The sequence below is a fragment of the Manacus candei genome, unplaced genomic scaffold (genome assembly GCF_025592945.1).
Source record: "Manacus candei isolate 608988 ecotype Guabito, Panama unplaced genomic scaffold, ASM2559294v1 h1tg000052l, whole genome shotgun sequence".
Taxonomy (NCBI): Eukaryota; Metazoa; Chordata; class Aves; order Passeriformes; family Pipridae; genus Manacus; species Manacus candei.
Window position 1 is genome coordinate 4,509,227 of NW_026138100.1, and position 23,906 is coordinate 4,533,132.

Below are 23,906 nucleotides of genomic sequence, written 5' to 3' on the forward strand. Positions count from 1 at the left end.
TTCTGTTTGCAAGCTTTTTCCTCTTTTTTTAAATAAGTAGAAGAGAAATGCATTTATTCATGTTTTGCAATTTCTCTGAAGAACTAATTTCTTCACCTGCAGGAACTTCAGAGGGACATAGAGAAACACAGCACTGGAGTGGCATCTGTTCTCAATCTGTGTGAGGTACTTCTTCATGACTGTGATGCTTGTGCCACAGAAGCAGAGTGTGACTCTATCCAGCAGGCTACACGCAATCTGGACAGAAGATGGAGGAACATTTGTGCAATGTCAATGGAAAGGCGACTTAAGTAAGTCTAAAATGCCAATAAGTTAGTATTTCCTTCCACTGGCAGAAATACAGGGTGGTATGTATGTTATATGGTTGTAGTGCTGAATAAAAGAGTGTAGGGGTCAGTAAAAGATCATATATACTGTATAAAAGCCAATAACTTCTATACTGGGGGGCTGGGAGGAACCCCAAAATTTTGGGTTGCACATGCATTATACGAGGTACAGATAAAAATCATGAAATGTCGCTCGGAAGTCCTTTGATAGAATGGTGTGATATTTCCCATGCTTCACAAGAATGAGAGAGAAACTAGAGAAAGCTTAGATGATAGCACAAAGTCCAAGAGATTTAAAAAACATGACCTAAAAGGGAGGCTGTAACACTTAAGTTTGCCCTAGAACTACTGAGATTGATGGGGAAACTAGTTATCGAATGGGTGGAATGTTATTCCAGGTATTAGGGGTTTCATGTACCTAATGTTCCTCAACAGTTTCTGTTATGTCTGGTTTTGTTTATTTGGAAGAAATCTGGAACTGAATATTCATATGAAGTTTCCCCGCCTGCCCACCTTAGCTGTGCTGAGCAAGTGAGGGCCATAGCACCCATGAATCTTGGGTGTAGTCTGGTTTACTGCACATGCTTAGACCATCTGTAGGCTGCATGCCCATCATATCAAGAAGATTCATTGTTTTCTATTGCCATATCGGATAGCATGGGTGATTCCAACAGCAGTAATGCTGAAGGCTAGATTAGGCCAATGCTGTGTACTGTGTGCTGACTTGTAATAACACATGGTTACAGGTTTAAACTCCTGTATTTATTATCATTGTAAATTATTAATCTTATTTCTTTGATGTTTACGTAGTCATATAAACAACTCCGGGTAGAATTTATGACTTTTCAAAATGCTGAATTAAGCTTTTTATGATCTTTGGTTTTGTGGAATATTCTTAAGGCGTTAAGTAAATTTTTTCTTTACTTTATGCGAAACATTCATTGCTTTTAAGTTGTGTTGCTCTATATCCATAGATTGATATCTTTAAGTCATTTTATATTATTGCCATGACAATATTGTATAGAATATATATATATAGATACAGCTTATTAGTTCTATTTTTGAATATATATGAGTTCTTCATACCTTTGTGTCCAACAAATCAATTCAGAACTATTTTAAGTTAATGTGGAACAATGCATTGAACTTTATTTTACCTTCTTACAATGTAGACATTATGCTTTAGCTGATTTGTACTGAGCTATCAGTATTTAGGATCTGTATTGTGCTAGAAACAATTATTCACATTAAAAAGCAACTTTCCAGATGTCAAAATTCCACTTAAACATATCATCAGCAAAGCATAAATTTTGCATAGATCAGGTGCTTTTTAGTCCTGCATGTCTAAGATTTGGGAAATATGTTCTACTGTGAAATAAGCTGTCCCAAAAAAGGTTCTGTTATTTTAAATCAAGTGATGCTGAACTTCTTGGCATTTTACAGTCTCAATATTAAACTCATTTGATTTCAGTGTTAAGTGTTTGTCACTGTTTTTACATATTCCCTTGAAGTCAAAATGTGTTTTTTTAAACATTAACTTTTGGAGTTTTTAAAATAAAAATATGTTTACAGTGTATATTGAGAGAAAGCATTTTACCACTAGTTGGTAAATGAAAAAAAAAAGTTTATGTCCCTTTGCAATGCATAATTATGACAACTTTCAAATATATACTGCAACTTCTTTGGCATTTCTGCAGTTTAAGGTAGTGTGGATTTCTGATCTCTAAAATACTGACTTAGGTACCTACAGTGGGACTGTATTTCAGAAGTTATTTAACATGTGCTCAGCTTTTAGAACTCCTATTACAAACATAACTTTTTTTATACTGATTCCAAAATTAGATACATTAAAAAAAAAATGCCTTCATCTTATTCTAGCTCAGTCTGGAATGAGACAGCCTTCCCTGTGGTCTGTTTATAGCCTGGATGTCTGAGTTAGATTAATAGTCAGTTATTGTCTGGTGCAGCGTTAGTTTGCTGTTTTAGATGATTGGTTAAAGTTCTGTAGGTCAACTGGCCATCAGTCCAAGCGTTCCCTGATTTTCTGTTATCTATTGCAGAATTGAAGAGACCTGGAGGCTATGGCAGAAATTTTTGGATGACTACTCTAGATTTGAAGACTGGCTAAAAGTCTCTGAGAGGACAGCTGCTTTCCCAAGCTCCTCTGGTGTGCTTTACACTGTTGCTAAGGAAGAACTGAAGAAATTTGAGGTGATTTATAATGGTTGAAATTTAATACCTACTGATCACATTGCAGCAGCCAGCTGGTGTTCTTCCTTCCCATAACCAAGTCACTCAGCAGAGATGCTATATTAATACAGTGGAGTTGATGATTTTGTAGCTGCCTTCAGTGTCAGGTTTCTAGAATGAAAAAACAGTGGAAGGTGGCAACTGGAAATGCTAATAAATCTGTTCACTCTCCCTTACTGTTTGTTCACCAAAGCTAGATTTCTCACCTTTATTATTTCTGCAACTTTTTAATATGTCAAGACAGTAGGTGCTCCAGAGCCGTTATAAATCTTCCTTCACCAAATACAACTTCAAATGCATGCTGCATGTTTTATCTTTTGCTTTGATTTTATGCCCCTCTTCTTTCTATAACTCTCTGAACTCTTTTTGTATAATGCAAAATAACCCCCTTTTAGATCCTTACACCTGAAATTTATGTTCATGCAAATACTGTTACATGTCCACATGGTGTCCCCTTGTGACTTAAAAGTGCATGCTTCAAAACTGACAAGCTGTCACTTTGGTCAGTGCTCAGGAGCTTGTTCCATAGCTCTATTGTATCTATTATGTTGTGATGGCTTGTCTCATAATCACAGTGGATTGTATACCTATGTGTAAAGCACACATGTCTTATGGCTAGTCACAGGTGAAAATCATTTGCTTGGATTCATATTTGCAAAGAGTATATCAAGATGAGAGAGAAAAATAGAACAAATTATTTAGGCAATTCTGTAAACAGTCAGGTGCTGTAAAGTATTTGCCATGAAGAAGAAATGTGAATTTTAAACAATGTCTAAGACCAGATACTTTTTGGTTTAACAATTAATTCAAAAACATAAACTGTGAAGTGCTGATTCAAGTTTTGTAATTGACATTCACATTTCTGAATTTACTGGCCAGGTTTTGTTGTTAAACAGACTTCACTATGCCAGACTTCATTATGGTGAGTTAGGTTACCATAGTATTAAAATGTTTGCTTCCTGGACACAAGTACTTTGCCTCAGACCTCTTTCCCTTTGTCCCTTCATTGAGTGATCAGGATCTAAATCTCTTGTTTAGCAAGTCTCTGTCTGAGAAGCAGTACCAAAAGCATATTGACTCTTTGATTTTCATGGCTGATCTGACTTTGCCCAAAGTCTGTTTCATCAAACCTCAACTGTCATGGTGACCTTTCCTCTCCAGCAGAATTGTGAATGTTTTTACTCTCAGCAAGAACTAGATGTGAAGAGAAAAATGTAGCCTCTCCATCCATGTAGTTTGGTTCTTTCCCTTTTTCCTTCTTTTTTTTTTTTTCCCTGAGCACCTACTTTCTTTGCCTACCAAATACCAGGAATGGAAGCTAGAAAATTGTGGTTTTCAAATGCAGCAGAATTCAGCAACTTCGTCGTGAAGTCAGTATAAAGTCAGCCATTTGTAGATACTAACAGAAGCAGGTTTCTGCTTTAATCAGACATTTTTTTCTAATTTTGTTTTCCTCTCCATATCTGCACTTGAATTAAAAAAAACCAACAACACAACAACAAAAAAAGAGGTCATCGGACCATATGAGAGCCTTTCAGTTCCTGAGCACAGAGGTCAGAAATGGCTCTCACTGACTTCACTGTATGAAGTCAAACTCTTTCCTCTCCAGTAGTTTATGGAGAAATGAAAAGAGGCTACAGGAAGGAATGCAACAGATAAATTCTTGTGTAGCTGAGATGAAGAAATGGAAAGCAAATGAACAGCTGTTCTGTTGCTGGAAGAGGCTTAGTAACAGGTGAAACAACAACTGCACACTTTTAGATTTCATGATCCTAGTGAATACAGTCAGATTTGTGCCTCTAATATAGGAATCCTTGTGCAATTTTGAGTTAATTTAGTTCTACTGAGCATTTCACTCCAATTGCAAGCCCATTTGCTCCTTTTTGGCTCTTCTCTACCCAATTTGATGACCATTTAATGAAGATAATTATTATATTGAAAGAACTCTACAGACTTCGATCTTTTTTCCAACCAGTGTCTTTACTTTCCTCTCTGGTAATACAGCAAAAATGTGCTTATTTCATTTTTAGCTTTGAATGGTACAATATGAAGAGTATATATTTTTATATAGAAAACTCATATGTACTTAAAATTTATGTACTGAAGTATATTACCTATCACACTTCTACAGTCCTTATTAAGGGAAATGTCTAGTTTTGGGAGAGATTGACTGTTTATTTACATTGTGAGGAATATCAAAGAGCAAGTTTTGTAGAACTGCAATGGGATCCAAACCCTACTTGTATCAGAAGAGAGCTGGTTTAGTCTATGTTTTTAAGTCTTCCTTTGATTGCTTTTCTATTTCTGTGATAAGATAAAAACAAGTAGATTTTTGAAAATTACTATTCATCTTTTATTATTATGATTTTTAAGGGATTAATTCAGACCTTTCTCTACAAGGTGCTTTCTCCAAGCTTTGTGATTGTGTGCTGATTTAAAAGTAAAGCAGCGGAAGAAATGAACCCAGCTCCAGAGAGGTTAAAAATCAGAATTACAATTCACTAAAAAAAAAAGGATTACAATGAATACAATGATACAGGGAAAACTGGTTTTAACCCACAAAGACAGATGTATAACCCCACACCGTGGGACAAGAACAGAACAGTGTTCATCCACTCCTGTGCTGAGCACCACATGTCCCCCCTGGGGGCAAAGTAAAAGGAAAGGAAACCTGTTGATCTGGATGATGGTCCCAGTTCTGTCTAAGTGATGATCACAGTCTTGTCAAGAGTGGCAGTCGCAGCCCCGTTGAAGTTCTGGTCCTCCTCTGGATCCAACAAGTGGTACCAGAAGTCCCAAAACCCCAAGATTATATATGCTCAGATTCAGGTGGGGATGTCCAGTACCTCCCCCAGGTCAGGGAATTTCACAATGGGTGATTTAACTCTGTCAGTCATGGAATATTTTTGTAGTCTTTGATGGTCTTCCTATTATGCCAGTCCAGTATGGCCCATGAGCAGAGATGACCCCTCAGGCTGGTTGTGAAGGTGGAATGCCTCCCTGGAGAGGAGTTATCACAGCTGAATCATTGGCGTGAAGGCAAAGAAACACAACTCACAGAGTTCTTTAATACCGAGCTTGTAGCCTGAGGTGTCAGGTGTGCCCTGGGCAGCTGCTGCAAATGATCCATTATTAACAGTCCATCAGAAATGACATAGAGTGTGTAGAATACACAGTTTTGGTTATACCCATATACTGATAAACTGGTACTGGCCCCTCTAACTAGGACAGATTGCTAGTCACAACATGAAACTCATGGGCTAAATCACCTATGCACCCTAGCTGCATGACTGAGGCTCTTAAAATAGCATCAAAAGTAGATGGTGCCAACATTTGCCCAGACATAAGTTGGCATGAATATTCATGCAATTTTCTTTCCATTAATATTTTAAGACAAAACTTATTTCACAGAATCACAGAATATGCTGAGTTGGAGGAGATCCACAAGGATCATCAAGTCCAACTCCTGACCCTGCATAGGACCATCCCCAAGAGTCACACCGTGTGCCCAAGAGTATCGTCCAAACACTTCTTGAATTCTGTCAGGCTTGGTGCTGTGAACACTTCCCTCAGGGGCCTGTTTCAGTATCCAGCCACCCTCTGGGTGAAGAACCTTTTTTGTAATATCCAACCTAAACCTCCCCTGACATAACTTCAGGCCATTCCCTCAGGTTCTGTCACTGATCACCACAGAGTAGTGCCTGCCCTAGCTCTTCCCCTCATGAGGAAGTTGTAGACTGCAATGAGGTCTCCCCTCATTCTCCTCCAGGTTCTGAACAGACCAAGTGACCTCAGCCACTCCTCATCTGGCTTCCCCTCAAGGCCCTTCACCATCTTTGTTGCCCTCCTTTGGACACTCTCTAACAGCTTAATATCTTTCTTATACTGTGGTGCCCAAAACGGCACACAATATTCAAGGTGAGGCCGCACCACTGCAGAGCAGAGCAGGACAATCCCCTCCCTCACCCGGCTGGTGATGCTTTGCCTGATGCCCCCCAGGAACACGGTTGGCCCTCCTGGGTGCCAGGGCACTGCTGACTCATATTCAACTTGCCACTGACCAGGACCCCCAGGTCCCTTTTCTGTGGCGTTGCCTTTCAGCATCTCATTCCCCAGCCTGTATGTACATCCAGGGTTGCTCCATCTCAGTTGCAGAATCTGGCACTCCCCTTGTTGAATTTATATACCAGTATACTGAAGATAAAGCGATTTATTCATTCAACACATTTTTTCAGTATTTTTGATAAAACACAGAATAAAAAATTGCTCAAATCTCTTCAATGTTTGCATTTCAGTAAATTCCGTATGTGTAAAGAAATCCAATGAAGCCACAGGAATCTTGGATTTCTACTCCTTTTTCTAAAAAAGAAGCGTCATTTTCATTGTTTGTATTTCTATTCTGAAATACAAAGGCATATGATTGAGTAGAAAGAAGGAGGGGGTTTTGTGCTTATTGTGCCTTTGTAGTGGGTATTCATGTTGTAATTTCTCGTTCAGTGAACTATGTCAGTTCTATAAACTTTTTTCTGGTTGTGTTTCTTTGGTTTGTTGGAATTTGGGTTTTTGGGGGGTTTTTTTTGCTAATTTTATCAGAAGGCAGTATCCCTATAGGGTAGCCCTCCAGACATGTCTGCAACTAGTGAACTTTATCAGCTTTACACAGATCAGAGTGTAGAATTAGGGTCAAAATAAAGCAAGAGACCTATATATGTACCCTGATTTCAGTAATTAAAAATCCAATGGTGTCTTTTGTTCATATTGCTTTAGGCCTTCCAGAGACAAGTGCATGAAAGTCTGACTCAGCTGGAACTGATCAACAAACAATATCGACGCCTGGCCAGAGAGAACCGCACTGACTCTGACTGCAGCCTCAAACAGATGGTTCACGAGGGGAACCAGAGATGGGACAATTTACAAAAGCGAGTTACCTCCATCCTGCGCAGACTAAAAGTATTTTTCCATTTTTAAGATTTCAATTTCACTGCTATAGTTATGAATCAAGGGTACTTCAGAAGCTTTCAGTTTAATGCATCTGCAGTCGAGGGATTTTGAGGGGATTTCTACCTTTGGAAGAGGAAGGAAATTTATCAGTTCACTTTGTCTGGGGTAACCAAAGCATAGTGTGTAGGGAAATGCTTGGTGATCTGAAACACCACCTTCTTCACAGAAGATGACTTTCAAAGGTCAGCTAATTGCAGCTGAAGATGATGTTACTGAAAAGGGAACCTTAGAAAGCATGTAGGAGATGAAAGAAGGTGGTGTACTGGGTTTAAATTGGGCTTGATGGGAACAAAAGCCATTTCCCCACTATTGCTGGGGGTTTTTGTGTTGTTTGGTCATTTCATGCTGCTCCATTTTCCACCCTCCAGCATTTTATCAGCCAGCGTGAGGAGTTTGAAACAGCACGCGATAGCATCCTGGTATGGCTAACAGAGATGGACCTGCAGCTGACCAACATTGAGCATTTCTCAGAGTGTGATGTCCAAGCAAAGATAAAGCAACTTAAGGTAAAGAACAATTGAGTAGTTATAGAAGGAGGGATGAAAGAAGGGATAAAAACATGCCATGGTGGAAAAGGAATTTAAGAAACATTATCCAGAAATGCAGCCTGATATGGTTCCTTTACTTGCAGGCTGAGACTGCAACCTCAGGAGTTATGGGCTATGTAAGGTTTCAGTATGTACTTTTCTGTCAGCATAGAAAATCCTTGAGCTGTGAAAAATGTAAAAAGAAAAGCCAAGGGTGATAGTCTGATAGTCTCCTTTCCCTCATCAGAAGAAGGAATGTTAATAAAAATTATTTATTTTAAGTATCCACTATTGCTGATATCTAGTAATTACTACATTTGTCAACCATTTCAGCATCAGAAAAGTAATAATCTGGAGAGAAAAATACCAAATGTCACATTATCCAAAATTCCAGTGTTTTACATTTAGCATCTGTGTTCATTCTCGACATTTGGTCGTGGGCATGGCTTGTTTAGTCTTTCCAAATGCAGCAAGTGAGGAATGAGATGGTAAACCATGAAGTATCACTGGTTTTGGCTTGAAAGATTGTGGAATGCTAAATTTAATTTCTCATAGTTGCTCATGACAGAATATTTGGAACAATCCCTGTTTGTTACCCACACCATTCTTTCTGTAAAACTCTTAAGGCTTGTATTCTTAATTACCCAGGTTGTTGTCATGTTGCTTTTGTTGATAAAGCACGGGCTTTTCTTTTACTCAGGCTTTCCAGCAAGAAATTTCACTGAACAACAGCAAAATTGAGCAGATAATTGTGCAAGGTGAGCAACTCATTGAGAAAAGTGAACCCCTGGATGCAGCAGTCATTGAAGAAGAATTAGATGAACTGCGTCGTTACTGTCAAGAGGTCTTTGGACGTGTGGAACGCTATCACAAGAAACTTATCTGCCTTCCTGTGTGTATATTTAGATATGTATTTATTTGGTTGGTTTGTTACCATTTTACAAATGTGAGAATGAGGAGAGAGAAAGATCTTGAAATGAACTAACATAAAACTTGCATAACTTTCCGAAAGTCTTGTGGTTAAATTTTGTTACAACCCTGACCGTCTGCCTCTCTTCATTACATGCTATTTGTGTCCTGTTCAGAGAGCAAACTCACCAGATCTGCAATTTCTGTAAATCATAGTGAAAATCCATGCAAATTGGAGATTTATAAAACTTTATTCCTGTGGGTAGCAGTGTGGTACTGGTAATAGAAACATCTCTCTGCACTGTCAAATAGTTTGATGGGCAGCTTTGTGAGTTTGAGGGTTTTTTTAAAAGACAATGATAAAATTATTCTCCCCATCAGAAGAGATGGAAATTTATCTCCAGAACTGAACACACAGATGAAAAACTGGGAGGAAAACAATTTTTGGTAGCTAAAGTCCAACTGAAAGAAAGGAACAAAATGCAGGGGTTTCAAAATATGAAAGAGCATAGTGAGAGCAGTGCTCATGATAAGGATCACTTATGCTTTTCTATGCTTTTTCTAACTTGATATTTCCCTTGCGGTTACATTAATAAAAGTCTGAAGTATTTGCCTGATGTGAGACTTTATGGTGCCTTAAGTAATTAAATGAGCTGGCACTTTAATCTTTTCCATTGCTTTTTTTTTTAGTATAGCTTAAAAATAATGAAGGGAAAGGGAAAAGGAAGGTAAAATGAAAACCACATCGTATGATTGTCACTTATTGCTGCTTTATTTCACTGACCCAGACTGACCATGCAGTGCCTGTGCACGTTTCATTGATTGGTTCTGTTTGCATTATGCTCTAGCTAACAGATGACGAACATGACCTCTCTGACAGAGAGGTAGATCTGGATGAATCAGCAGATCTCTCTGACATACGCTGGCATGACAAATCTGCGGACAGCGTTCTCTCCCCGCACCCCTCTTCCAACCTTTCACTGCCTCTTTCTCAGCCTGTGAGAAGTGAGCGATCAGGGAGAGATACCCCTGCGAGTGTGGACTCCATTCCCCTGGAGTGGGATCATGACTACGACCTTAGCAGAGACCTGGAGACAGCTGTTTCACGGGCACTGCACTCTGAAGAAGATGGAGGACAAGAGAAGGACTTCTACCTGAGAGGAGCAGCTGGTATAGCAGGTATGGTAGCAAACTGTGTGTTCTGTTTTCTCCAAGTAAAAAGAAGGAAATATTGCGTGTGAGATTTCTTGGCCAAGATTCTCATGGAAAAGTATTTTAAATAGCCCCTGATGACTTTAAATAGCATTTCTTAAGTGATCTCAGTGGCCCTCTGGCCTTAGACACAGTGATGGGGTTTCCTGGATGATGACAGCCCTGGAAAATGGCAAAGGCATGTATGATATCACAGGGAATTGGCTGTGTATTTAGGCTTGTGGCCTGCCAGATGGGATATGTCATCTCTAACAGCACTGCATCGTAAGTTATTCTGACTAGATGAAACTATACTGGATATGGCAAGAAGCGCAGAACAAACTGATGAAGAAATGATGTGGGAGAGATCCACAGATGAAATCGTCAAGTATTAAAGTAAAATCTTAACTCAGTCCTTACCCAGGCAAGACTCCGGCAACTGAGTGTTTAGTCTGAGGTGGGATCTTGGGTCTTGCTCTTCCATGCAGAAATCCTTTCTAAATGTGTGCTTTGTGTAATAAATCTTAACAAGTGAAAGTGCCAAGATGCAACTAGTAGTGGGGGAAGACATACTAGAGTATTATACTCTGATCTTGTGGCCTTTTGCTTTCCAGGTCATTGCTCTGAAAAGAGTCAGGTTTGCCTGGATATTGACTTTGTAGCAGCCTCCATGTGTTTCAGTCTTCATCTTTTTCCTTCTCCAGAGAGGATGTTTGCATTTATATATTCCATCCTATGAAAAGGACTCCTGCTGTAAGGAGACAGCCATTGCTGACCCGTCAATTTAGACTGTGCTTTTATTTTTTCAGATGTAGAGATCCCTGAAACTCTTGAGGCCTATGTAACACTCACAGAAAACGCCCTCAGAAATACCTCTGGTAGGCATCCTAAAAGACTAAGCATAGCCAGATACAAATACCACAGTGCAAAAGCATAACTTCTTTATCTTCTCTTGGCATCTCCTATCTTTTCACAACTTACAATATAAATATTTCTTATGTGGCAGCATTGGCGTCTTAACGTAGAATTATCCTGCTTTACTACTGCGCTTAAAGGTATCATTAGGTGCATGGATGAAACAATGATGCTTGAAGTATTAGCCCTCCCACCTTGGCTAATTGGACTAAACTGATCTGACTAGTCTTTATTCTCTGGGATCTCTCAGTGGGACTTAATACATTGTTACATCTCTGAGAGAAGAGTATTTTCTATAAAGATTAAGGCTGAAGGAAAAGTTATAGAGCAAATCCTAATTTTTCAGGTTTGCATTTATTTTTTTTAACACAGCCACAGCTTGGATTATCATGTAGATACACACTTTTAGGTTAGTTGTAGTTTCCTGTGATAAAAATGTGAAGTTGAGGTACTGTAGTCCAGTGTCTTTATCATAGTCTTGTATATTGGAAAATTATTTATTTTCTCATTATATTTTTACACAAGATTAAACTTATTGTTTCATTTGTTAGATGCACTTGCAAATACATTTTCTCATTATTTCACAGTTCTCCTCTTTCAAATTTTTACTGCATTGCAAATCTGAAATAGCAAACATTGAAGTCTTAGCATCTCTGACACAAGCTTCAGGTCCACTGTCAATTTTTATGAATTCCCCAAATTAGTGAAATAATATTATAATTGATTAAGAGTATAAGTAATACCAATACTTATGAAAAGTGTATTTAGTTTTCTGACCTGTGAGCATTTTGAAAGTAGTGAGGGAAAAGCAATATTGAGCACTTTGTCCTGTCCATTTGGGGTGAGGCGGTGTTTTATATAACAAAGATATTAATCATCCAAGAGGTTCCATTTTCTTTAATTAGATGAACAGAAGACTCTCCTTTTCAATGCATGTTTTTAATTGTGTCTGTATGAATAAATTCAAACTGTCTTTGTAAACAGATGGAAATCAGGCACAGTGATAGAATATGGATAAGTGGGATCTCATGTGGTCCCCTAGGCTGCAGCCTGCTTCACATTAGAGTTATCTGTAGCTAGTTCATATCACAGAATTCAACTGACCTCTATAAGGAAAATACAAGTTAGTCCTGCTTCAAAAATATAGGTATAAGTTCCAAATGGCTTGAATGAATATAACCATCTTGCAGATATGTTAAACATAGTCTTTGTCAAATACCTAATTGGAAAAATACTATACATTTTGCTGCTTAGTGTGGTTGCCTAAATCAGTTATTGACTACTTGCTGCAGGCCTTCAAGATGTCCAACCATCTAAGGATTTTGAGAATATGATTATAACAGCATCACTTAACATTTGTATGCCGCTTTTAATCTTTAATATTGTATACCAATAGGATCCTTTCATGGAGATCGAAATTCCATTGTTTTTTAGTGGAGAAAGGTAATACAAAGAGAAATGAAGATAAATTTTCTCACAGATTTAGATCATACAAATGGGCATTTGTGTTACGAGGTTTTATTTGAGAATGTTTGTGGAAGGGAGCAAGGTGTTTTCAAAAATCAGTGAGGTTAGAGTATGCTTTGCTGAGAACTTTCCCCTTAAAAGAAGGTGAGGCATTCAATATGGGGAAAAAGTCCCTTCAGAATAATTTACAAGCCTGCTTTAAACTGTGGACTCTTTGATAGTATGCTTATGGCAATCTCGTTCACTGGTGTAGTCCGCTGAAGGTTACTAACACCCTCTAACATAACTAGTTACCACTTCACTTTGACCTTGTACCACTCATACTACTGCAACCACGTTTCTCCTTTACTGTCTAATCTAGATAGTATTCCTGATATATGTTCTGCTTGGGCAAAGAAAAGAAAAACCTTTAGAAAAATTTGGGTGGCAGTCACTCTTTTTGGTTTTGATACAGGAGAACCTGGAGCCCTGGAAGCACGTATCCGACAGCTGGACAAGGCCTTAGACACCAGTCGTTTCCAAATACAGCAAACAGAAAACATCATCCGCAGCAAAACACCTACAGGACCAGAACTCGATTCCACTTACAAAGGATATGTGCGTGTATTTTGGAGCATAAGTCAAATATGCACTTTAAGCTTAGCTTTGCTATTGAAAGAAATATAGCTATTTCAACAAAGCAGTTAACTATAACTGCTTCTCAAATTTACTCATGGTTACTACCCTTAACCACATGCTAATGTTGTTTATGTTATTAGTGTGTTTACAATAGCATGAGATTACAGGAATGTGACTCTAAGAAATTTATTTTCTTATTACATTTTTGTAGATGTCCAAAAGTACTTCCTCACATGTTTTCGTCCATCTGATGATGATGTCCTTGTTTGAAATTCATCTGCTTTTAAAAGCAGGTTTTATAGCTTCAGGCACAGTACTCATCTTGCTAATGAATTATAAACATGCATCATGTAAGCAAGGTTGCATATGTGGAATCTGTAATTAAAAAGCTTTCTCAGAGAGGTTTCTTGGAAGAAGAATCTTTCTATAAGTCATTCAAATAATTTTAGTACAGACAATTTAAAAATTAGCTGCTTGGATGCATAGTAATATTTCCACATTTAGATTAATTTTCTTTATCACATCTTCTAGTGTTTTTGCTAGAGTGTCTTAACATTTAGAAAAGATGACACCTAAAGACCTCCAGTACGATTTGGCATAGTTGCATGAGTTATTTCTGTTTAGTCTGAACTTGGACTTTAAGCCTTTATCTTCTCCATATACACTTTTTTAATAGTATCAGGACAGATTGTTAAAGTAATAGGTTTTTCTCTTCACGCTTAAACTTACTTTTGGAAATTTCTGGAAGTGTAATTTGCATTGTCCATGCAATTAGTCCTGTACAGTGCATATTGAAAAGGGATTTTTTGTTTATTAACACAGATGAAACTACTAGGTGAGTGCAGTGGAAGCATAGACTCAGTAAGAAGGCTTGGAAATAAACTGAAGGAGGAAGAAGAAAAATTATCAGGACTTATTAACATGAACAGTACTGAAACACAAACAGCTGGTAAGTAACATGTAGTTCATTTGATGAAAAGCAATTTTGAAAAGAAGCAAACGTGCAAAGTTTTTCTAAGTAAACACTTGGTATTATTTACTGACATATATATTTACATGACTGTCTGTTACCATGTTCTGTTTAACATCTTTTATTAGGAATAGTAAGGAATAGTAAGTATTCTTGTATATGCCCTATAAAAAGATTAGACATAGAAGTTCATTTTAAGAACCTCTTCATATCATAAGGCATAACCCTAAGCCTTTCAGAAAGTCCCTGTGGATGCAATGCATTTTTGTTGTAAGTTTTCTGATGAAAAATGTTGCTTACATTGTTGTACAAAACACATAAGTCAGCATTTATTTCCTCTGATAATAACTTTCAGTTCTAAGATTATCTGCCTACAGTTAAGAAATTTATTTTAGTGTCACTTCACAAATTTTAAACATCAACTGTAGAACAGGAGGTATTGTATTGCAAAAATATGGATTTATTCCAGAGACTGTAAAGGCATCATCTCCATTCCTAGCTTGGCAAGATATGCTACCCATGCAGTCTCTTTTATTTTGCTGTGAGTTTGGGGTTTTTTTTAAATTTTAAGTTGATGGAATGATGTAATTGTCCTTCTGCCACAGCATTTCAAGATAACTAATAGCAGAAATAGCCCCTAATTTATTTCTTTTTAGTGCAGGTGTTTATCCAATGCAGCAGCAGTAGCTTAGGCAAATATAGTGAGATATGAGCATTAAATTATGATACGCACAAATACCACTGAAGATAATAATATGTGTGGTTAGTTAGACATATTTGAATGTCTTGTCCAGTTTGCACTTACACTAGTTTATGATGTCTTTTTTATTGCCAGCATAACCTGTTTTAGAGACCTGCATGTATCAACTTATTTATGTTCATAGAAGTCTGACATTAGAAAGTGATAAAATTGCCTGATGATTAGAATCATCCAGGTTCTTCACTCTTTCTCTCAAACATCACTTTCTTCAAACTAACTTAGTTTTCAGCGTGGTTAGAGTTTGTGGCTTAGAGTTTTCATGGAGCATGTTTTGAACCATATTCAACTGATGCAATTGTGTGTGTGTGTGTAGCTAGTGCCTTTTTTTTTTTTTTATTTTGCTTTTATTGAATTTGACGTTTGTCATTCCAGGTGTAATTGAAAGATGGGAATTAATCCAGGCTCAAGCTCTAAGCAAGGAGCTGAGGATGAAGCAGAACCTTCAGCAATGGCAGCAGTTCAACTCTGACCTTAATAGCATCTGGGCTTGGCTGGGAGAAACTGAAGAGGAACTGGAGAAACTTTGCCACCTTGATCTCAGTACTGACATACAGACTATTGAGCTCAGAATTAAAAAACTAAAAGTGAGTTTTATTTCTCTTTTGCATGAGTTACCTTGTAAACCTCAGTGCAACAGGTATGTTGAAGAGGTTGCCAATAATTGCAGCTGGTTTGCTCCACATAGCAAGCTGCTGCTGATAAATAAAAAAACTGGAAAAGCGATTTTCTGATTCACCTTTTGGCAGAAAAATGTACCACTGTCAATCCAAATGAAGTTTTGAAATAGTAATTCAGTGGAATTCTATAATTCCATAATGTACCAATAACTCCTGATGTCAGCCAACCCGATGAAATAAAAAAAAAAACCAAAAAATGTGCCAAGTTAAATCAATTCTCTTCTACTCAAACTGGTAACAAAATGTCTACTTCAAAAGAAATGCCTCACTGGGACATAATACTTTGTGTGGAGGAAGATGAAAGTGTCCAAAGGGGTTGTAGCCTACCCAGTGTCACCAGTACAACATAGGAAAAATTTGATGTCACTTTGCAACATTCCTTTTTCTTCTACTGTCATCTCAGGTTCATCAGAATCTGAATGCTACCTTTTTCATCTCTCTTGTATATTTTATAGCTATAAAGATCTTCATACATGGTGGTCCACAACTTCGCATTCAGTTACTAGTATCTTATAAGCATGGGCACGAAAATATGGGACCCAGTGTCAAAATGCACTGTGCTTCATGGTAGGAATGAGGTGACCAGATAGTAAAGATCACTACTTCCAGCAGTGATCCATCTAAAGCATATTAGTGTAATCCAAATATAGCTGCCATAAGTACTACAAAGGTCACTGTGACATCGTTCTTTTACGTAAATGCTGTAAAGTAGTTGGAAAAGGGGGCATTTCATAAGAATTCTTTTATCTCACCCACTCTTTGAAAGTCCATTACTACCCTCCAAACAGAAAGAGGTGGAGTTTCTTTTGTGCTTTCCAGTGTAAACAAGTCAGTTTATATACAAGTTGTGCTTCTATAAATTGAAGTTGTTTATACTGCTTGTATGTTTTCTTTTCTCTCAGTAAAAGCTTTTATTTTAAAATACTGTTGACAGCAGTTTCCACTTGAAAACATGTTGGTTTTTATGTTTATCAGCAAAACTGAGACATGAGGGCAAAAGTTTTATTATGAGCTAAAGTACAGTTGTCTTACGTGTCTTTAAATTTTGCTTGACCTACTCTGTCTTTAAAATATCTGAAACGTGAGCCAGACCTTTAAAATTCAACTATGACTTCAGGCCTTTAAGACTTTACAAGTTTAATTGGCTTGCTCTTGTTTATGCTCACAGTAAAATTTTAGTAGATGTTAAAGAATGGACATTTGCAGAGTCACAGAGTGAGCACAGAAATCTCATATCCAGAGTAAAGAAACTCTTACAGTAAGGTACCTTTCTGCAGCTGCTGATGGCAAATCATTGCATTCTTGTGGTGCCTTCTCTACTTGTTTTTTTCTGAAAGTCACATGTTTTACCAGTTTCCATTGCTTCCTCCCTTGTCCCACTTTCTCTTATCATCAAGGAGCTGCAGAAAGCAATTGATAACCGCAAAGCAATCGTCTTATCCATCAATCTGTGCAGCTCAGAGTTCACTCAGTCTGACAGTGAAGAGAGCAAGAAGCTTCAAGAACGCCTGTCTCAGATGAACATGCGCTGGGAGCATGTATGCAGTATGATCGAAGAGTGGCGCAACTCATTGCAGGCTGCGTTAATGCAGTGCCAGGTCTGTACTGTGCTTATTTTAAGTTGTCATTATCCCACATATTGAAAATATAAACCATTTTGTTACCTGCTCATTTTCCAGTCTGAAACTTGACCATGTAAGCCAAAATACGTCTTCTGCATTTGTTTTTCTGAAAAATACACCTGCACTACGTGAAACATGTATTTCCAGCCCAAGATTTTCTAAATATGTTCTCTCTGGAATAATATTCTAGTATTTTATTGTACACTTCCTTTTAACTTATTTAGCTAGTTGGAACTGTCAGAGGATAAATTAAAAACCTGAATTCGACTGGAATATTTTTCTACCCTGTTAAAATTATCACTCATTGCTTGCAGGATTTCCATGAACTGAGCCATAGTTTGCTGCTTTGGTTGGAGAATATTGACAGAAGAAAAAATGAGATTGTGCCCATCAATCCAAACCTGGACTCAGAAATGCTGCAGGATCATCACAGACTTTTGCTGGTAGGAAAATAATCACCCCTTTTTCTCCCAAAACACATCACCAAGAAAAACACCTAATCAGATTTATCTTTCTCTTGAGGGTTAGCACTGTACGTTGCATGCTAACACAGAGCTGTGGGACCAGTGTCAGTAACCAACTTAACTTTGGAAGGAAACACCACTCACTTCCATTATTGGCACAACTCATGATTTTAAATCTCAGGGAACCGTTGAGTTGCTGTATATCTTCCTGTCAGATTAGAAATTTATATACCTTCTCTTTGCTTTCCATTTCATTAATTTCAAGCGTTTGGCTTTGTGAGTTCTAGTTTTTTAGGGGTTTTTTTAACTGCTATTAAAAAAATGTGATGCTTGCCTTGGCAACAGCAAATCAGACGTGAACTGCTGGAGTCTCAGTTGAAGGTGGCGTCACTGCAAGATATGTCTTGCCAATTGCTAGTCAATGCTGAAGGCAAGGATTGTCTGGAAGCCAAAGAAAAGGTACATGTCATTGGAAACAGACTGAAGCTCCTCTTGAAAGAGGTCATACGTCATATTAAAGACCTAGAGAAAGTTCTAGACATTTCAAGTAGTCAACTGGTAAGTCACATCTTTTTCTTCTTTGCTGTTTGTTGGGCACATTTCCCACTGTTTTGACTGTCTTTCTCTGATCAGTGCTGTTGGCTGCTCTGTTTCAGTTGTTTGCGGTACTTACCAAGATTGTAAACATTTAATCTTGAATATCATAAAGTTATCTTACACTTCAGAATGTAAATATCTCTTGTGATATGGTGGGGATTTTCAGTTTGGTAATTTTTCTATTTTGTGTAGCAATAATTACTGAATATATTGGTTTGTTTCTCCTGCTATTACTGAATCAGTCAACTGGCAAAGTATATGAGATAATTTTTCTAGTTGCAGTACTGAAAATTAGAGTGTGTCAGTTGTTATTGGAAAGGAAGATAATGCTAACTCTGTCAAAGAGAGAAAAAAAGCATAAAATAAATTCTGTATTAGGATAAGAAGTCTGTCATATATGTCTCCTAAGCTTTGAGCTATACTCCAGATCTTTTCAAATTGTCATACATCTTAGGATATTTCAGAGGGAGTTACACATCTCTGCCAGCAGTAGCAGATACAATGATTTCAGGGTTTTCCTTTAGTTTTTTTGAAACTCTTAGATTAGCAGAGTGCATAAAGCGTGAGAACTCATCTCTTCCCTCCTTCTAACGGATTTCTGCCTGTTAATTAAAGCCTTGGTGGTACCAGCCTCTTCTTGTAATTAAAAGGCCAGTAAAGAACAACTTTTTCCTCTGTATTGACTTTGGTGGAAAATGTGTCACCTAAAAAATTAAGTTTTAACTACCTGTTTGCTTTTCTTTTCCTTCAGGGCTGACAGAGAAAGCATGTACATGTAATGCCTTAGTCTTTTAAAATTTGGTAACAAAATTTAGCTTATTTGCCTTAATTTATTTTATTTACCTTGGAAATAACTTGGAAATAACTCTGCTGGGATTTCACCAGGGTAAAATTTTTAGTTTGCTTACCTCAACAGCTAGTTGCTGTATTTTTGAACTGCATTCCCTCTGAACTTTAGGAATTGTCCTCATGGTCCTCCGATGAATTAGACACATCAGGCTCAGTGAGTCCTGTATCTGCAAGAAGCACTCCAAGCAGACAGAGAACGGTAATTTCATGTCATGTATTTTCTTCCACCACCTGGGTGGGACCTCAGATGTCTACAGTAGTTCTAGCCAGCTGGGAGTCACCCCTTCTCACTTGTTAGGAAAGGAAATGGCATAAACCAAAACCAAAACACAGCTGCTTTCCCCAACCCTGCTGCATATCCCATCCTGCATGAAATCAGAAGTCGTAAATACTATCTGAAACCAGGGCTGTCAGTGTGGTTGGTTTACCATGGTATGGCATGTCGTGTCTCTTGTATTTTGCTCTAGTGATGGCAGCACCCCAAAGTCTGGTCTTGTCTGGTATAATCAGTCCTCCATTTCTGTTTGGCCTTCTCTTCAGAGCTGCTTCATCACGAATCTCAATAAGTTTTTTTGTCGTTTCTGATGCAGGTTGCAGACAGTCTTATTGAGACTTTGGATGAATGGCTAAGTAGAGCTGAAGGGCATAAAACATTATTCAAAACAGCTAGTTGCACAGGACCTAACCAATGGCTATGATGGCAACTCTGGAGTTGCCCATTTACATCGCTGGCACAAAATTCAAGAAATATAGCAATACATGCCTAGTACTTAACACTTCCATACTCTGAGCCCAAATTGGAACTGCAATTATTTTGTCTTTTTCTGCAATTCTATTGGTTGATTACTTTGCTTTTTTCCTTAGTTCTTAAAACAATCAGGTTGGTTTTGTTTTGTTTTGTTTTTCCATTTGCACTTTTTTGTAAAGCTTCTGAATTCTGTCTTGATAAATTTATCGCTCTTGAAATTGATTTATTTTTTGGATTTTTTGTTTACATTCGCTAGTTTCCTCTTAGATGCTAGTATGAGAATGTAAAGGAATACTGGCTTTTCAAAAGGAAAAAGAATATACATCTTAACATTTTATTTCAGAGGTCAATGTTTTTGTCTTTTAAATTTAAACTTAAATAATTAATAAAAGCTCTGATATCACAGATGTAACTTAAGGATGCCTGACCATTACAGGAAACGGAGAAGTATTTTACCATAAAATCTTTGTCTAAAGAGTATGTAGAATTATGATAGCTTTCATCTTAACATTTTAATAAGGATTTGTCTGTCTCTAATTTTTTAGTATTTATGTATGTGATTACATTTTTTGTTGTTTTTTTTTGTCCATAATATATAGCAAAATTTCATTTTTGTCCATAATGTGTAGCTAAGTTGTATGATTCCTTGAGTCTAGTTTTCAAACTTCTAGATTTTGCACCCACAATCTTGAACACTGAAATGATACTGTTTGGAATTTTATTGCCAAATATACTGATGCTAAATAAATAAATATTAATACAAAAAATATAGTCTGAATTATAAACATCTAACTGCATTGAATATTCCAGCATATAGTTATGAGTGCAGGAATGCACATACAGTTATTTGGCCTTCAAAATTGTGGGGTGGAGGAGAGGCCAGACTTGTCAAAGGAGACCCTTGGACCTTTTTTCCTTGAGAATATTAATTTTGTACATATGCATTTTGAAATATATATATTTTCAAATATTCAACTTAATAAGATTTTCTCTATTTCATATTACAAATTATTTGAGCTAAATTTTTAGTGATGTCTTTTTAAATCCGGAGCTACTGTTCCATAAACATAATGACTAAACTGTTATTTTTGAGTTCACTGGATATGGTCCAATAATTTTCATACTCACAGGTGCAAAGAAAAGCCAGTTTCCTTGGTTCATGGGTATTGGTCACTTCATTTGATTCTTTTTTTTTTTTTTTATGTTTCCTTTGCTGCACTTTTAATTTAGTTTCATCAGTAGCTTGTCTTTATTTGCCTGGACTGAACATTCTTCTTTCTTTACCCCCTGTTCATTGCAAACAGCCACGGGGCAAATGTAGTCTCTCACAGCCTGGACCCTCTGTCAGCAGTCCACATAGCAGGTACCTTATTCTCCTGGTTTCCGCACTCTGTTCTAGAACACCAAGAGGATGATGGAAATTGGCCGTGATTCCTCTCAGTCCACACCATCGGGTGGTCAGGACTTAAACAAGTGAAAATTTCCCTTTTGTTGATAGTTTGACAAAAGGGGCTCTCAATTACTTCAAATTCTTTGTTAAATAGAAATACGGGCTAATCCTTGGACACCTACAGCTTTTGCTTCACAGAAGTTAATCAACATTAATTTTTTATATGCCTGATCAGGGTGAGTGTGTGTTTACAGTCATGACATTTAATGATTATTTTATTTTGGCGTGATTTAACAGAAATGCCAGTAGGTTCATGGCAAACACTTTTTATCATCCTCTTTACCTTTAAATATTAAATTAAGGGAGGTTATAGGCCAATGCCATATTCTAGAATTCACAAAACCCACAGATCTGGATGAGATATACTAACATCCTTTTCTTTATTTCTTTTTTTTTTTCCCCCTGAAACGTTTCGTTCAGTTTGTGGGTTTTCAATACTTCAGACTCAAAATTAAAAGTCAGAATTTGAGGTTACTGAGATTTGGGATCACTTTCTCTCCCCTCCTAAGATGACTGCAATATAACATGCTAACATTGCCATGACTTGCCAAGTGCTTGCATCCATGTGTTGCTCCGCGAGGAGCACTGCCCCATCTCTCTCTGACCAGTAGAGAGCAGGCTTGCTGCTACAGCTTTTTGCTTTCCACCGTGTCTCCAGCAACCTGTCATCTCTGCAGCTAACAGTGCTTCTGCATTCTTGTTGTTGTCAGTGTGATGTGTGTACCTTCGCTCTTTCACTGATCAGTTTACTAGCCTCTAGAATTACGAAGTTAAAATATATTTGTTCTTATTAAATCTAATAATAAATCTCATTTAACCTAAATCTCATTTATTCTCTACATATTAAAAACTACCTAATCTGTTTTTTGAAGAAGTCCAATTAAAGTGAAAGCTTTTATGTTTGAAAGAAGGGGACACTACACTTAATAGTGATTGAGCAATAAACAAACAGACAAAAAATACCTTAAGATTTTTTTTATGAGCAAAATCAAGAATTTATTCAGCAAAGTTATTCTCAAATATAAATGAAATAAAGAGTAAAACTACTTATCATGTAGATATTTACATAAACACTTCTTTTAAAAAAGTTTACTTTACAGGTGTAGTTAGTGACTGTGAGTAAAGTGGCATAGTTGCAAAACCACATGACAGATAGAACAAACAGAGTATCTTTTACTGCTTCCACTGACACTAAGAAGCTGCCTATTTTTAGGTTGTTTTTTTTTTCCTTTGAAACATAGGGAAACCACACAGAAAACAGGGGATGTGTATAAACTCCACCTTCCTTTCTGATGGAGGAAAATGATTATTCAGTTCCAGTCTGCTATGAGACTCGGCATTTTGTTTCTTGTGGGGAGGGGAAAAAGGGAGGAGAGGGCCTTTACTCTGCAGCCATTAACATCTAAGAGTGGAAGATGTCTTTGACAGATCAGCATGCTTGCACTAGCACCGTTGTCCTCAAGAAACATATTGTGTGTGCTTTTCCACTCTCCTGTGTAATCAAACCACTTCTGCCAACCTTCTGAGGTTTCTGGTTGTAGGTGTGAGCCACTGGCTCGAAGAGCAGCTGGCAGTGCTTTGCAGCTTTGAGATCAGCCTCTGTTCTAGCAGTGGCATTGTGCGGCACCTTCCAGATCAAGTCTTTCCAGCACTGTTTATTAACACATCTTGTAGCAGTACAACACAATGTTCAATTTGTCATTTAGACAGGCATGGAATACGAATGAGTCACTGCTGAATAGGAAACTTAATCAAATGCGCAAGCCAGACAGGTTGTGGTTGATGTATAATGTGGTTTTAACTGATAATGCGGTACAAGCTGTCACTATGTTCTTTAATATTTTGACATGCCTCTGATCAGAGTACCTTGTGTTTGATCTTGCACTGGATCAGCAAACCCTGTTAGAGTTCAGTATAAAGGAGAAATAAAGTTAATCTTAAAAAGTCTATCACAAAAGAGGTTGTGAAGGAAAATTCATCTAAAAAATTAGAGAGACCATGTTTTCGTGTATAACAAGAGTGATATCATTTTGCCTTCTCCGTCACAGCAAGAAGACAAGCATACATAGTGTGATGCTAAGCAAGGTAAGCTTAGCAAGGTAAGCTTAAGTGCAAGCTTAAACAAGATATTACGTTGTGGATTTAAGTAAAATTTCATCCAAGAGGTATTAGTAATCATGTGCTAGGTGGGAAAAGCAAATCCAAGAAGCGACTCATCTTTCCTCACCAGTTTAATAGAGCTGTCATAAGTGTAAACCTGAATCTGTGCCTGTGAATTTTTTTTAAGTGATTAAAATGTTTGAAGATTAAAATAGCGGTTCAGTTTGCTCAGAGTCTCTTTTGAGCAGCTCTGTTAAAATCTTGGTGCCATAGTGCCAGCCTCCATTTCCTGCTCTCCCCAAGCCTCCCCAAATGGCTAGTGGATCTTTAAAGGTCACTTGCTGTTCCTGGAGCAGACCAAGCCCAACATTCTCTGGGTCTTTGCCCATAAAATGGCAGTCATTGTCACACAGTAGCTCAAATACATGTTTTGGGCTTGGCTTGCCTTGTTTTTTTCTCACAGTT

General features: G+C 37.5%; 1 protein-coding gene across 17 annotated transcripts in view; it reads left to right on the forward strand.

Moving 5' to 3' along the window:
- SYNE1 (spectrin repeat containing nuclear envelope protein 1) overlaps positions 1-23,906 on the forward strand; it is a 300,346-nt gene that overhangs the window by 271,319 nt on the left and 5,121 nt on the right. For 10 of the 17 annotated variants that reach the window (XM_051801628.1, XM_051801627.1, XM_051801629.1 and 7 more), the window contains 15 exons: positions 103-290; positions 2,387-2,537; positions 7,344-7,526; positions 7,946-8,083; positions 8,805-8,996; positions 9,862-10,192; positions 11,014-11,082; positions 13,041-13,183; positions 14,027-14,153; positions 15,307-15,518; positions 17,009-17,209; positions 17,548-17,676; positions 18,043-18,255; positions 19,253-19,342; positions 21,196-21,254. In XM_051801628.1, coding sequence (XP_051657588.1) covers positions 103-290; positions 2,387-2,537; positions 7,344-7,526; positions 7,946-8,083; positions 8,805-8,996; positions 9,862-10,192; positions 11,014-11,082; positions 13,041-13,183; positions 14,027-14,153; positions 15,307-15,518; positions 17,009-17,209; positions 17,548-17,676; positions 18,043-18,255; positions 19,253-19,342; positions 21,196-21,254 — 2,426 coding nt within the window. The remainder of the gene's footprint in view (positions 1-102; positions 291-2,386; positions 2,538-7,343; positions 7,527-7,945; positions 8,084-8,804; positions 8,997-9,861; positions 10,193-11,013; positions 11,083-13,040; positions 13,184-14,026; positions 14,154-15,306; positions 15,519-17,008; positions 17,210-17,547; positions 17,677-18,042; positions 18,256-19,252; positions 19,343-21,195; positions 21,255-23,906) is intronic. The other 7 variants (XM_051801633.1, XM_051801635.1, XM_051801644.1 and 4 more) reach the window with 4 other exon arrangements.